The 16,734-nt window shown below is 43.2% G+C and overlaps 1 protein-coding gene across 5 annotated transcripts in view; it reads right to left on the bottom strand.

The window, feature by feature from the left end:
- WIPF1 (WAS/WASL interacting protein family member 1) overlaps positions 1-16,734 on the bottom strand; it is a 69,776-nt gene that overhangs the window by 13,624 nt on the left and 39,418 nt on the right. For all 5 annotated transcript variants that reach the window (XM_075180598.1, XM_075180602.1, XM_075180603.1 and 2 more), the window contains exons 2-5: positions 6,902-6,976; positions 5,916-6,045; positions 3,701-3,880; positions 2,066-2,824 (exon numbers count right to left, since the gene is read on the bottom strand). In XM_075180598.1, the coding sequence (XP_075036699.1) occupies positions 2,066-2,824; positions 3,701-3,880; positions 5,916-6,045; positions 6,902-6,943 (1,111 nt within the window). In that variant the 5' untranslated portion in view covers positions 6,944-6,976. The remainder of the gene's footprint in view (positions 1-2,065; positions 2,825-3,700; positions 3,881-5,915; positions 6,046-6,901; positions 6,977-16,734) is intronic.

Below are 16,734 nucleotides of genomic sequence, written 5' to 3'. Positions count from 1 at the left end.
CCACAAAGGTTCATGCTGTATTTCTGAGATATACAGCCTCACACCTCAGAATCGTCTTCAATGACTGTTTGTTATTCCTACAGTATCTGAGAAACACCTAATAAACCCAATCATTCCATCAGGGGTGCAACTACAATGTTTTGGTTCCCACAGCATAAGCTTCAAAGGGCGCACACTGCTCACCAATTAAAATGAAATATTATCCCCAAAAATCTTTTGATAATCCAAATAATGTTTAAACAAAGCCCTGTGCATCCCTTGAGTCCAAATTACACTAATGCCTTTCCTGCTCGCCACTAATAGATAAAATAAAATTCATAATATTTTTCATCCCAAAAAATAAAATTCAGTTGCCAATACAAAAAAACTATACCCCACCCCAGTCAAGTCATACTGATAACAGCTCCAGCCTCTTGCACTATGTGATGAACTTAGGGTGCCAAGCCTGGAAAATAAAGGTTCAGCCTATCTGGCATCCCCTCTAGTTTTTAGTATATATTTGTACCCAATTACCATGTTCTTAAATGCGCCATGTGGGGATTTATGTTTTATTGTGTACTTATGCTGTAAGGGAGCTACTGTTAACCAGTTATGTCATCAACCCAAACCCCATGATAAACCAGCTGGCATCATCCACTACCACTCCATACAGTAGAACTATGCTTAGTGGTCAGCTACCCAATTAAACCTTAGTGGACAGCCACCCAATTAAACAGCCACCCAATAGCCCTTTGTCTGGGCTATCTTCTGGGCTGGAACCAGGAGTTGTCTTATCCCTTACATACAAAACTTGCCTTTAAACACATAGTTTTAAATTTAGCTGGAAAAGTCAACGAATATCGACAAATTGCAAAAGTTGCAGTATAATATGCTCAGCACGGTGGCTAAGTGGTTAACACTTCTGCCTCACAGTGCTGGGGTCATGAGTTCAATTCCCGACCATGGCCTTATCTGTGAGAAGTTTGTATGTTCTTCCCATGTTTGCGTGGGTTTCCTCCGGGTGCTCCGGTTTCCTCCCACATTCCAAAAACATACTAGTAGGTTAATTGGCTGCTATCAAAATTGACCCTAGTCTTTCTCTCTCTGTCGGTCTGTCTGGCATGTTAGGAAATTTAGACTGTAAGGTCCAATGGGGCAGGGACTGATGTGAATAAGTTCTCTGTACAGCGCTGCGGAATCAGTGGCGCTATATAAATAAATGGTGATGATGATGATGCAGTTGACTACTGGTGGGCGGGCGAGCCTGTGCCCCCACTCTGGCTTATTCTCTACTTTATATCCTAAAGCAGAGAATAAGAGTGAACAAGAGCAGCCATCTCCTGCGTCACGTGACCCCTGCGCAATGCCCTCGCAGATTTTGAGTTATATCTGAATATGACACTTCACTGCATCTTGTAAACCTACAGACGGTTTTGTCTGATATTACCTATAGTACTGATAATGCAAATTAATAGGCTGTATTTATTTTAACTCAGAAAATGTATGCAACGAGAATCAAATAATAACTTTTAGATAGAGTTACAGCAATGTATATATTTAAAAGCTAACCACTTATCTACAATTATGCTGTGAACTCTTCTCTCAGTGAAAGTCACCCCAGTACCACCATATACTCTCAGTATAAAAAGTCACACATCCTTCTTCTGTCATCATAAAACACCTTCCCCCCTTTTCCTGTGCAGTCTGGAATGCGAGATCTGTTTGTAACATACTCGCATCCATGATCTAATTCTTGCAAGATTCCACAACCTCCTTGCCATTACTAAACATGGCTTACCTCCTCTAACACTACATCCCCTGCAGCTCTTTCCTACCAGAGATTATGCCTCAGCTACACTACCACTCAATGATTTAGGCACAGATTACCTACCAGATTCATTTACAGTATAATTCTGACTGATATCTCCAGCAAGTACCTAAATACCACAATTTAATAGTGCCCCTAAGGACATTCTACATCCACCGCATTTAATGAAAATGTTCCAGCAGATTGTATTGTTTCAGTAATAACCATTCTTGCTTAGAACTGTCAGAAATTCATAAAATCATTTGCAAAATCATTTACCTGCTCTTCCAGGTGGTTCTCTAAAAGGCGGCGGTGGTCTATCCATGGAAGGTGGACCAGAACGTGCAGGAGGTGGAACAGGAGGTGGTGTAGCAGATAGGGTTGGCAAGGATGAATTTCGTTGAGGAAGCCTTGGCATATCATCAAAGGCACTAGGGGTAGGAGGAATTGGTGGAGGTCCTGGCCTCCCTGGAGGCAGAGGGGGTGTCTGGGAAAATGTGTTTGGTCTAGGTGTGTTGGGAACAGGTGGTTTATTGTTTTGAGGTGGTGGGGGTGGAGGAACATCTCTGCTAAGTGGTGGTCTGTTTCCTGTAGGTGGAGGTGGTGGCCTTTCATCCATGGGTCGAGTAGGTGTTTGAGGAAGTGGAGGCCTGTACATGGAAGGAGGTGGTTGGGGTACTGAAGGAGATTGTCTGTTTCCTCCAAATCCATGAACTCTATTAGATGATATAGGTTGAGGAACAGATGTTGGGCTCATTTGTCTATTTGGAGCTGGCACTGGTGGAGGGCCTCTGTTGTAAAGACTTGAAGGGTTCGGTCTTGGTGTATTAGGTACTGAAGGTGGTACAGCTTCTGACCTAGAACTAAAATCATTCCTTGGAGGAGGAGGCATGCGATTTCTCTGAGGTTCAGGAGCAGAACTTCTGATGCCCATTGGAGGTGCAGGTCCTCTTGGAGATGCGCCAGGTGGAGTAAATGGTCTAGGAAATGACATTCTTCCACCAGGTGGCAACATTGGTGGTCTGTTTCCCACTGATTCTAAAACAACAAATATCAGATGCTAGTTGAGGTTGTTTTTTTGTTGGACTTCAGAATACCACAAATACCAATGGAAAAATCCAGCAATAAGATAAACCCTATAATTATAAATTATAATTTTTGTTAGTTAATGACACAAAAGAATAATGATTGACGGATAGTTGTTTAACAGTTCTTGACTTTACTGCACTAGAATACTTACTTTAGGGTTACTAGAGATGCTTTATTACAGTCAAATGACCACTAGGTGGCAGACTTCTTTTCCTATCAGAAAAAAAGCATCTCCAACTAATGCCAACATATGAAAAGATGTAGTGTAACAAAGAGGCCTATTCGTCACACCTCTCCTACAGAGGGATAAGTAATAACCCAGATAGTCTGCAGGAACAGGCTGAAACAGGGTTAAGTCATGGCACAGCAAAAACTTCTAGGTTGAACACACACAAGTACTCTAATGAAGTAATTAGGCTAAAGGGAGGAGTTTTGTGCATATAAGCTTGTACTGTGCATGTGTGCAGTGAGACCAATGCAAGACAGTGGCCGGTGTCTAGACAGAAGGACTGTGTCTAGTAAGAGTTAGGTCGCCTGGTGTCATCCGGAGGGAAAGTGTGCTGTTTATCTGTGATGCGAACAATAAAAGCACCGTTTCTTCAGCAATAAGCTGTTTGTGTCTTATATCTGCCGAGTGTCAGTGTCACAGTAGGTACAAAGTTACTTACTGTCTCCTAATAATTCATAATGAAAAAACAAGAGTTACACATTCAAAGTAAAATCTATGTATACAGAAGGAACAATTTGAGTAAGAAGAAATTACATGCGTTTTGTTTCTTATATTAAGGTAAAACAACAACATATAGAAGGAACACATGCTATTACCACTTTCTCGGGTTCCTGAAGGTCGTAGTTTTGGCATTCCTCCTTGGAACAAGCCACCTAAGCCAGACGGACCTCCAAACCCTCCACCACCGCCACCAGCTCCCATACCTCCGCCACCACCTCCCATACCTCCGCCTCCACCTCCCATACCTCCGCCACCTCCAGGTGATGTTTTTGGTTCTGTTGGAAAAAACAAGTAAAATGAGATTCTCCAGTAACATTTGAAAACACAATCATTTTCTCTATAGTAACATATTACAATATCACATTTAATCTAAACAAATTGCACAGATTATTACAATACGATTTGTCTGCTCCCCACTATGTACTCCTCTCTCTTCCCTCCTTCTTTTTCCTGTACCCCCCTCCCCATACCCTTTGAATAAAAACTACTGATGTTGAAAAAAATAAAGATCACAGCGATACAGTGTCACTGCTGGTAAGTGCTTCAGTGTAAAGTTATTGCAGTGAAAATGTATCTCACATTAATTTTCTGTCTCTTTACAGTTAGTCAATAAACATAATTTACGAACTGCAAAAAAAAGCCAACCTGAACTGATTCTTTACATTCACAAATACCCCATGTTATCTGCCTAGCATATTTCAAGGTGCACACACACTTCACGGGTCTTGAAACTACCTCGTGAAAAACAATCTGTGCCTACGGTTGCAGATCCACTTGAAAATACGCATGGATAAAAGAATGAAATGTTTCTTAACAGACCAGTCTACTATAACTGGAGGGACAACCCTCTTTATTCATGTAAACGTTTCAGTTTATCATCTAAAATAATACTCTACTTAGATTAGCCTTATTTATGAGTGAGGGGACATAGGGACTCTCTCGTTTTTATTACATTTTGACAAAGGTCATTAACACAAATTATTTGATTGGCAGCTACAAAATACATTCTATCTTAAGAAATCAACCCAACTGGTCCTTAATGATTGCACATTTATCACATACATTAAGCTTTAATTTTCATGGGTCACAACATAGTATGGCCAAGGTTCAAAATTCCTGTCTGGTTAACTTTATTTTCCTTAATCAGGCCCACAATTTTGAGACATATAGGAGCAATGATTGGGAATTGAACTCATGACCACAGTGCTGTAAGGCAGAAGTGCTAGCCACTAAGCCACCGTGGTGGTCAAGTGTTGGTTGGTTCCTTAATTCACTAATGTATCATTGTGTCTAAATGAATGAAGTTGTAGACGTTATAGGTTGAGCACAAGGTTAAAAAATATACAGAGTTTTTTCAGCATGTGGAGAAAGTTTTGTCAGGACAGAGCTCTTATATGATTCATGTACAAGTTTACTTATGCATCTCGATACTGCATGTCTCAAGTGTCAGGACTGTCAGTGCACCTTAAAATTAGAACACCAGGCTCTTAGGAATGGGAAAAGGAAGTAAAAATTTGGTGAAAAGTGGTTGTATAAAAGAGTCAGCTGATGGCTTTCATCAATATGTATGTGAGGTCACCAGTGAATCCGGAAGTGAAGAGAACAGCAGAGTATCAGAATAGACAGTGTGCAGCACCTGAATGGCAAGTTCTGTGCAATCTGTACACCCATGCATGTGGCCAAATTGCTTACAAATACACACATTTTGTAATCTGGCCAAACAAACGGATTGCAATGAGTGTGGCCAGATGTGTCTAAAGGCAAATTAGTGGCTATTTATATATATAATTTCAGAGCGATGAGTTATAGACAATGGGCCTGAAATACTGACTGTTTTTTCATGTAGCACACAAACACTTGATTATTTATTTGTACAATGAAATTTAAAGTTGATATTTGTGTGCTACATGAAAAAACTGTAAGTATTTAACTTATGTGCAAAACAGAATACTAATTTGAACCCCTTGCATTGTAACATGGTTTTGTCCAGGAGACTGAAATAAGAAGTTTCTTAAGTTAAGATCCTTAATGAATCAGGCCCAATGTTGTTATTTTCCCATTGTGTTCTACACAGATACTGACATGCACTAATTATTGACATAGCTGTAAGCAATTGCTTTTTTGTTTTAGGTAGGGTGACATAGAACATGTCAATATACTTTTACCAGTTTTTTATATGTGTTTTTAATCTTGGCATTACATGAAGTGTTACTCTTTTATTGTGCACAGTATTCTATATTGCAATCGATAAAGAAATCATTATGTATGAAAAAAGAACCACCATCAAAATAGTGAATAAAAAAAACGTACTATCCAGAATTGGGCCACTTCGATCATTGGTGACGGCCTTCTTCAGCTTTCTACCTTTGTTGATATCTGACAGTAGGGCATTTCTTCCCGATGCCTCAGATTTGTTGAGAGAAGGTTTTTCTATATTTGCCTACAAAAAATCCCACAGTATTACTATGATCCTATATTTGTAAATGTTTCTATGACTATATTTAAGCACAGGGATGCATGCCAAGTGCTTTCCTACATGTATGGTACTTTTTACCACACAGTAGAAAGTGATGGAGTATAGTTTAATGTAATTAGACACCATCTATGGTATAAAAATATAATCTACAGCAAATTATCATGCTTACTTATTGTTACAATGTAATCTGTCAGAGATCAGAAAAGTGTCCTTATCCATTCAAAAATGTGCAATTGACACAAGCCTTAATATGTATTATAAAATATTATTACAATTATATTATCACATAATTAATATTATTGAAGTATAATTGACCACAACATCATATCACAGGTAATGGTCTAAACACAGCTTTCAAATTAAAGGGGCTTTCTATCTTCTGGGGGGGAGGAAGGGTTCTGTGGTTTATAGTGCAGCAGGGCTCTCTTACCTCCCTGTCTGTATGTATTACCCAGTATTGTTTTATTAATGTGTGTTCCCAATTGTAAAGCGTTACTGAATTTGCTGGCGCTGTATAAATAAATGTTGATGATGCTGATGATGATGAGGTGCTGTTACACCAAGTCTCCAGCAGAGGTCCTCGGTAAAAATGAGTACTCAGGACAGCTGCAGTTGTAAAAGACATGGTAGCCTCCAATGGTCTAGGAGAGATGGAGACTGTGACCCCTGTCTCCATTGTACTAGAAATCCCTTAAATTTTGCAATTAAGTAAGTCTGGGATTAATTTAATAATTAGCAATGAAATCATGTGCAACATCAATAACTTAAGTTGACCAGGTTGGCAAGCATGTGAGATGTGGTATATTAATAACATACATACCTGTGAAAATGTAGGAGGTGGTGGGGGAGGGGGAACAGGCATCTTTACCAAGGTTCACTGTACCGTGTTCACAACCTGTCAGTAATGAGAACATATTATATTAGTCATATTTATATAAAATTAATATTTAATGTCGAGAGATCTCATGTTTTGCAGCATATTTACATATCTAACATTTATTTATTATAACATAGTCTGTTAAAATTTATGATATTTTGCCAAAAGTATTCTACATATTGAAATGCATTATAAAGACAATTCAACCTGTGCTTGCATACAAGTAGTCATAGCTCTGATCATACCAATATAAAAGACACCCCCATTAATGGCTGGTCATATTTGCCTACTGTTATCTTCACTACACAAGCCCGCATAGGGGCAGACTAGGCTTGTTATAATGATCCCTGTGAGCTCATCTGGTTAAGCTCATCTTAACTATGCAAAGGCCACAAGTCTAATGGCTGTAATGTTTACCAAAAACTCCTTACTGGGAGTCCTAAGTTTGCAAAATGCAAAATGTTTAAAAATACCACCTCTGTGTTTTCTTTTCCAGCACATTATTTACAGTTAAATATTACAGTGTAATGTATTCCTTAAATATGTGCAACAGGCTGATAAATCTTGTTCTACAGGGTAAACACTTTAAAAATATGCAATTTTAACAAGAATCATAATTGTTTAGCATAGTATAAAGTTTATGGAGACACATACTGAATTTATCATCAGTTCAGTGTCATTGTAAGATGGCTATTAAGACAGCTAACTAAGTTATCCTGCTGTTCGGGCCGAGCACCAAATGACAGGATCAGAGTCCAATTTCACCACACACATAAGTGTCCACATTGGATGAGATCCGGACATTCAGCACTCGCGCTACGGAATCTGCTGGGGCTATAAATAAATGTTGATGATGATGATGCTATCTGCACTCATTTTCTCTCCCCTTTTTGTATTGATCTGATCAATTTAGATTGGATTATTATCAGGCATGAGTCTTGTTTTTAGACCACACATGCAGCAATATCCAATTTGAACACACACCTGAGTAGTCAAAATAAATGAGTTTCAGGCAAGAGATCAGGTCTAGCTTCTCTTACGGCATTGGCGTGGCCTGTAAGTGCAGTCGGAGAATGATTGCATGTACAAGCCACTAGTGGTTGTCTTCCAAAGCCATTTATCAACATGTCTGTTGGTATGATTAATATTAGTATTATTACTGGGATTCCAAGCATAGCTATAATCGCAGTGTGTCTGGCGCAAAATAGAAATGTAGTCGACAAAATTGTTACAACTACTATTATTGTTGTTTTACAGCTTTGATACTATACTGATATAAATTCTATAGAAGCTGTAAAATGATGCCCTTACCCCTTCCTGCACCCCTACCCCCCCCACATCCCACCCAGCTCCTCAATGTATTTGTAATTTAGACCAGTGGTGCTCAACTTTTTTACCTAGAACACCGTGAATTTTAGTGTGCCATTGCTCGGAGACCCAAATGTCATTCTGCCAGTGTTCTGGGCCCCAAGTGTAAGTGTGCCAGTGTCCTGGCCCCCAAGTGTCAGTGTGCCAGTGTTCTAGGCCCTAAGTGTACCAGTGTTCTAGGCCCTAAGTATAAGTGTGCCAGTGTACTGGGTCCCAAGTGTCAGTGTGCCAGTGTTCTATGCCCCAAGTGTAAGTGTGCCAGTGTCCTGGCCCCCAAGTGCCAGTGTGCCAGTGTTCTAGGCCCTAAGTGTAAGTGTGCCAGTGTTCTAGGCCCCAAGTGTCAGTGTGCCAGTGTCCTGGGCTCCAAGTATCAGTGTGCCAGTGTTCTAGGCCCCAAGTGTCAGTGTGCTAGTGTTCTGGGCCCCGAGTATCAGTGTGCCAGTGTTCTAGGCCCTAAGTGTCAGTGTGCCAGTGTCCTGGGCCCTAAGTGTCAGTGTACCAGTGTCCTGGGCCACAAGTGTCAGTGTGCCAGTGTTCTGGGCCCTAAGTGTCAGTGTTCTAGGCCCTAACTGTAAGTGTGCCAGTGTACTAGGCCCTAAGTATAAGTGTGCCAGTGTAGTGGTTCCAAAGTGTCAGTGTTCTAGGCCCTACGTTTAAGTGTGCCAGTGTTCCAGGCTCTAAGTATAAGTGTGCCAGTGTTTTGGGCCCCAAGTGTTAGTGTGCCAGTGTTCTAGGCCCTAAGTGTCAGTGTGCCAGTGTCCTGGGCCCCAAGTATAAGTATACCAGTATTCTGGGCCTCAAGATACAGTGTACCAGTGTCCTGGGCCCCAAGTATAAGTATACCACTGTCCTGGGCCTCAAGAGACAGTGTACCAGTGTCCTGGGCCCCAAGTATAAGTATACCAGTGTCCTGGGCCTCAAGAGACAGTGTACCAGTGTCCTGGGCCACAAGAGTCAGTGTACTAGTGTTTTGGGACCACAAAAGAGGCAGTTCCTACAAAATTATATTGTATATCTGACCCCAAAAACACATTCTGGGACACGATTTGGAGTTCTGACCCACAGATAATACACCTCTATGACTTTATAAAGATGGGAGAATAACAATGTTTTAGAAGGATAAATAATGTGTAGGACATTGCAGTTTTGCTTATACTGCTTCCCCTCAAAGATAGCAGCGACACTATGCTTTATAATCTACAGCTTCCTGGAAAAAAGAAGAAGCGGTGACAGGAAGGTTAGTGGTTACTGAAAACCCGCAGTCATCCTGCTTCTCTGATACATTATTATTTTATCTACTGGAACCAACTGAGGTAACATGCCACAGCTCAGTCCTGCCAAAGACACGCTAATGACTCTTCACCACTGGGGAACTCACGGAAATTACCACAGACAGAATGTCCTCATTCACACATCTCATCGGTTTCTTTTGTACAAGGTGTTAAAAGTTTAAAATTAAGTTAGTTGACTTTCTGTCAATTATAAAGTTCTGTGCAATCTACTGCACCCACTATATAAATTCACAAACATTTTCATTTACACTGAATTGTATGCATTCAGTTTTCAAAATAATCTTGTTACCACATCCATATGTTTGTACTCTGCAAATCATTATGCTTGACAGTGTAAGTCATTATATGCATAATGCCTGACTTCCTAGCTAGCCAAGTGCAAGCTTTTGTAATCTGTTATCACCCATTGCAGGCTCTTCCTGGCTCTATACTGCATTAGGGTATACATGAGGGAACTATAGGTTTGTCTCATACACTGGGGGTAATTTACTACAGCACCAATTAAAATATATATTTTTTTAAAGTTACATTTCTCTTAACCTTATTTGGTGGATGGAGAGAAGTGACCACAGGTCCACCTAACGCTATTCTTTTTGGTCAAATATGTTGCATGTGTTTTTCATGGCTAAGTGGTTAGCACTTCTGCCTCACAGCGCTGGGGTCCTGAGTTCAATTCCCGACCATGACCTTATCTGTGTGGAGTTTGTATGTTCTCCCCGTGTTTGCGTGGGTTTCCTCCCACACTCCAAAAACATACTAGTAGGTTAATTGGTTGCTATCAAAATTGACCCTAGTCTCTCTCTGTCTGTGTGTGTGTATGTTAGGGAATTTAGACTGTAAGCTCCAATGGGGCAGGGACTGATGTGAGTGAGTTCTCTGTACAGCGCTGCGGAATTAGTGATGTTATATAAATAAATGGTGATGATGATGATGATGATGATGAATGTTAAAAAACAAAAACCCATGTACAATGTAGGCTTAGCAGTCTATTAACCACCAATTATTACCAAAGAATAATTATAAAAAAATAACAAAACCACCGTATTCCTACTAGAAAACCAAGTGACGGGGGTCATTTATGAACCAGATAAATCCGTAGGCTCAGCGCAAATGTTTTTTTGCTCACAAGTGCCTATTTGATCTCTGGTACATGGCAGCATCAGGCTTTTTGAAGTGCAGATGTTCTCCATGATAAGTAGCAAATTGCAGTCCATATTAGGAATGGGTGTATTGATGAAAGTAAAAAGTCCTTTCAAAGTCTCGCCTACTTTCACACCACCCACACAATGATGATGATGACTATCAGTAGTACTATGTAGCCGTTTCTGATTGACTGATTGTGTATTGACTCCTCCAGCTGATAGCATTCCGGCTATATTATATAAATTTGAAGATAACTATTTGTTTTACTTAATTGGCATTTCCATTTGGACTAACTGTCGAGATAATATTGTAATAATATCTCCTTTTGTACTATGACACTTCATTCCATTATTATATTGTGTACAACATGTAATGCGACTTTAGCATTTACAACTAACACTGTCAAGCCACATCTCTATGCTATCTGTATGCTATTCATAAGTATATACAATTGTTCACATCATATACACATCTTATCCTTCGTACATTAGGAGCGCAGATAAAAATTAGCCCGTCTATGTGTACTGAATGTCTAAACAAAACTATGAAATTTATATAAAATGTATAGTAATTCCAGTTGCAGCACTTCTTATTGTTTTAATTAAATATACTGTAATGAGTTTCTGTGCTGAACTATTAAGCAGTGGTCAGGCTAAAACTCTACACATCTAGGGGCAGATTTATCAAACCATCTAAAAAGATAATGTGGAGGTTTTGCCAATAGCAGCCAATCAGATTCTTGCTATTATTTCATAGAATGTACTAAATAAATGATAGCTAGTGTTACGAGCCGCGGCGGTGCCCAGCCGCCGCGACTCACTCACCCGCGTCCCGGCCGTCGCCATGGCGACCGGGACGTCATTTCCGGCCATAACCCGGCCGTTGCCGGGGCAACCAGCAGACGCTTCAGAGCTGCGTCCCGGCAATAGGAGGAAGCCGGGCGCAGCGATTCTACAGCCTGTGGGCTAATTAATATGGGCAGATTATAGGAGGCAATTACAGGCATTAGCCTGCAACTGTGCAGGCCAGGGGCAAGCCCTGATTGGCTCTATTAGTGACTGCTCTATTAACCTGCAGGAGTGTGTTCAACCTGTGATTGGTTCAGCTGGGTATTTAAGGCAATGAGGTCTGCTGCCTCATTGCCGGTTATAGCTTCTGTGCTCCAGTCTGCTGACCTGCTTGTTCCAGTTCCTGTATCCTGTATCTACGTTTGACTTCCCGTGTATGACCCTTGGCTTCTTATTGGACTTCGCTTGTGTTTCCTGTGACCCTGATCCTTGGCTTGTTTACCCGTTCTGCTACTTTGCCTGTGACCTCTGACCTCAGCTTGTTCATCATTACTGTTACCTGCTGCCGGCTTTTGACCTCTGCGTGGACCTGACTCTTCTTGCCTGGGTTCTCCCCAGCCGGTACACACTTCACGACCCTCTGTCAGTCTGCAGCCCAGTCTGTCCCCACCATCAGGGGCTCCAGTGAACACCTGACTGGCAGAGTAGACTCCGGGTTGTGTTGTGCCGGCTGGAGGGGTTCCTAACATTATAACCGGCCCACTCACGGAGACAAGGTTAGAATGGATGCAAGTGGATCCACACCGTCTCCGGCACAAACCCTAGCAGGCCATGTTGAGTCCTTGTATCAGAGGATGCAGGGATTGGCTGAGCGTATGTCTGTTCAAGAAAAAGCCACAAAAACTTCACAACCTACTCTAGATCCCATCTGTGAGCCCAAAATGAATTTACCGGATCGGTTCTCCGGAAATAGAACCCTGTTTCGGAACTTCAGGGAGAGCTGTAAGCTCTATTTTCGGACGAGACCCCGCTCCTCCGGTTCAGAGCAGCAAAGAGTTGGGATTACTATTTCCCTTCTACAGGGTGACCCCCAGTCCTGGGCGTTTTCTTTGCCACAGACCAGTCCTGCCACTCAGTCCGTAGACTCCTTCTTTGAGGCATTGGGTCTACTGTATGATGACCCGGATCGAGTGGCCTCCGCGAAAGCTCATCTACGGTCTTTGAAACAAGGCCGACGGTCGGCAGAAGAATATTGCGCTGAATTCCGTAGATGGTCACCTGATAGTGGATGGAACGACCCTGCCTTACGTAGTCAGTTTCGTGTCGGCCTATCCGAACAGATTAAAGATTCTTTGGTGCAATACCCGTCTCCTAGCTCTCTGGAGGATCTGATGCACCTCTCCATTAAAATTGACAGGAGATATAAGGAGCGGAAAACTGAAAAGGAAACAGCATCACCTCCATCCACCTTCGTTTCTATCTCCCAGGTTGGTGAGGAACCAAGGCAATTGGGAGCATATCGTCTTTCCTCTGAAGAAAGAGACAGGAGACGGACACAAGGCTTATGTTTGTATTGTGGCACAAAGGGCCATTTCTCCCGTTCTTGCCCAAACAAGTCGGGACGAGCATGCCTTGGGAACGAGGAGAAAGTTCACTTAGGTCTGCAGATCGTTTCCCCGAAAAATGCACTATTGGTCCCTGCACAGCTCACGTTCAGTGCTCGTTCTACGAAACTATCAGCCTTCATTGACAGTGGAGCTGCTGGCAACTTCCTTGACATCGAGTTTGCCCGCTCTGCTGGGATTCCGCGGATTAAACTCCAATCTGCCATTACGGTATGTGGCTTAGATGGTAGTCCGTTGCCAGGAGGCAAGATTACTTGGGAGACCCCACCACTACAGTTGAACGTTGGCGCTCTCCATTCGGAATCCATAGTCTTACGTCTTATCGAATGTCCATCGGTTCCTTTAATTCTGGGCCACCCTTGGCTATCCTGCCATAACCCCGTCATGGATTGGGCAAAAGGAGAAATTGTCCAGTGGAGCCCCCATTGTACACAGTCTTGCTTGACACTACCTCTACGTATTATTCAGTCTATTCCGGAGCAGCTCCCTTCTCAGTATCATGACTACTGGGATGTTTTCTCCAAAAAGGCTGCTGACACACTACCACCGCACCGCAATTTCGACTGTGCCATTGAGCTCATTCCGGGCTCTAAATTACCCAAGGGACGCTTGTATCCTCTCTCCGGTCCAGAGACCAAATCCATGCAGGAGTATATTGACGAAAACTTGGAGAAGGGCTTCATCAGGCCATCCAAGTCCCCAGTAGGAGCAGGGTGTTTCTTTGTACCCAAGAAGGACGGTGGACTCAGACCCTGTATCGATTATCGAGGGCTGAACCTTATTACGGTTAAGAACACCTACCCCCTTCCACTCATCTCCGTTCTTTTTGATCAATTAAGAGGAGCCACTATCTTCACAAAAATTGATCTTCGTGGGGCCTATAATCTCATACGTATTAAAGCAGGTGATGAGTGGAAGACGGCTTTCAACACGCTCTCGGGCCATTACGAATACCTGGTCATGCCGTTTGGCCTTAGTAATGCTCCTGCTGTATTTCAGGATTTGATTAATGAGGTGTTACGTGAGTTCCTGGGACACTTTGTTGTTGTTTACTTAGATGACATCCTCATATATTCAAAATCGTTGTCTGTGCACCAGGGTCATGTCAGACAAATCCTACAGAAATTACGGGAACATCACCTCTACGCTAAACTCGAGAAATGCGAGTTCGAGGTCCAGAAGGTATCCTTCCTCGGTTATCTAATCTCCTCAGAAGGTTTCTCCATGGACCCAACCAAGGTCCAAGCAATTCTGGATTGGATACAACCGAATAACCTCAAGGCGGTCCAGAGATTCCTGGGATTCGCCAATTACTACAGGAGGTTTATTGGCGGCTTTGCTGATATCGTGGCTCCTATCGTCACCTTGACCCGCAAAGGAGGTGATCCAACTGTTTGGTCACAACAGGCAATAAATGCATTCAAAACCCTGAAGAAAGCTTTTGTGTCTGCTCAGGTTCTCAGACATCCGGATCCTAGGGTACCGTTTGGTCTTGAGGTAGATGCGTCTGACGTCGGTGCTGGGGCCGTCTTGTCACAAAAAGACCCCCAGACCCACCGCTTACATCCATGTGCCTTTTTTTCCCGTCAGTTTTCATCAGCGGAAACCAACTATGACGTGGGAAACCGAGAATTGCTGGCAATTAAATGGGCCTTTGAGGAATGGCGACACTGGTTGGAAGGCGCTGCACACCAGATCTCCGTTATAACGGATCATAAGAACTTACAGTATATACAGTCAGCCAAACGTCTGAACCCCCGACAGGCTCGGTGGTCGCTGTTCTTCACTCGGTTCAACTTTATTATCACCTATCGTCCTGGTTCCAAAAATATTCAAGCGGACGCCCTGTCTAGAAGTTTCCTGGCACATCATGCTCCGGTCACCTGCCCAGAGCCTATTGTTCCTGTGTCTATGATTCATGCCGGATTAACTCAAGATTTGAGCTGTACCTTACAAAGGTTCCAGAGGTTGGCTCCTGATAACACTCCGGCAGGATGTTTGTTTGTCCCAGTTCATCTAAGGAAGACAGTCCTTGCTGAGGCACACAACAGTCGGACTGCTGGGCATCCTGGAGTCTACAAAACACTGGAAATCCTTTCCCGTACCGTATGGTGGCCGTCTCTGTATGCTGACGTCAAGAGTCACGTCCGGTCCTGTGAAGTTTGTGCCAGGAACAAAGTTCCCAGGACTCGCCCGGTAGGTCAGTTAGTTCCGTTGGCCGCCCCTGGTAAACCTTGGACACATCTGTCCATGGACTTTATAGTCGATCTGCCACCCTCTGCGGGACACAATACCATTTGGGTCGTGGTAGACCGGTTCAGCAAGATGGCGCATTTCATTCCACTCACTAGGCTGCCTACTGCTCGAGATTTGGCAGTCTTGTTCATTCAACACATTTTCCGCCTCCATGGACTCCCTACAGACATCGTCTCCGATCGGGGTTCCCAGTTCATAGCGCAGTTCTGGAGATCATTCTGTACCCTCCTGGGAATCAAGGTCAGTTTATCATCTGCATACCACCCTCAGTCAAATGGGCAGACTGAAAGGGTTAACCAGTCCTTGGAGAAGTTCTTGCGATGCTAGATATCGGAGTTCCATGACAACTGGTCCTCCTTGTTGCCCTGGGCAGAATTTGCCTGTAACAACTCCTGTCACTCATCCACGAAAACCTCTCCGTTCTTTTGCAATTATGGTTTCCACCCCAGATCTAACTCTTTGTATTCACTCCAGTCCGTTGGTATCCAGGAGATCCGTTCCACTGCCAGGGATCTCAGAGTTGTCTGGAAGAAAGTACATTCATCTTTAAAACAAGCCTCAATTGTTGCAAAAAATTTTTCGGACCGACACCGTACCCCCTGCTCCCTTAAGGTTGGCCAGAAAGTCTGGCTGTCTACAAAAAATATCAGGCTCAGACAACCTTGCAAGAAATTGGGCCCTAAGTTCATCGGGTCGTTTCTTATCATCAAGCAGGTGAACTCCGTCGCATTTAGGTTAAAAATTCCAGGCTCGTTAAGAATTCCAAACACCTTTCATTGTTCTCTATTGAAGCCAGTGCTTTATCCTGGTCAAGCCCAGTCTTCAAGTGTGCCTGGGAGAGGTTCCAGTGGGCCACAAAAATTTGTGATTCGAAAGGTCCTTGATTCTAAAAATGTTCAAGGACAGGTGCATTTCCTTATACAATGGAGGAATCGCGGATTAGAAGAGCGATCTTGGGTTCCGCGGAGACAACTCCATGCCCCAAAGAAACTGAAGGAGTTCTTCAAAAAATTCCCTAGGAAACCGGGATGTCGGGGTCCCTCGACCCCTCCTCAAGGGGGGGGTACTGTTACGAGCCGCGGCGGTGCCCAGCCGCCGCGACTCACTCACCCGCGTCCCGGCCGTCGCCATGGCGACCGGGACGTCATTTCCGGCCATAACCCGGCAGTTGCCGGGGCAACCAGCAGACGCTTCAGAGCTGCGTCCCGGCAATAGGAGGAAGCCGGGCGCAGCGATTCTACAGCCTGTGGGCTAATTAATATGGGCAGATTATAGGAGGCAATTACAGGCATTAGCCTGCAACT

This window comes from Mixophyes fleayi, chromosome 7 (assembly GCF_038048845.1).
Source record: "Mixophyes fleayi isolate aMixFle1 chromosome 7, aMixFle1.hap1, whole genome shotgun sequence".
In the NCBI taxonomy this organism is placed as follows: Eukaryota; Metazoa; Chordata; class Amphibia; order Anura; family Limnodynastidae; genus Mixophyes; species Mixophyes fleayi.
This window is presented reverse-complemented; position numbering and strand designations above follow the sequence as displayed.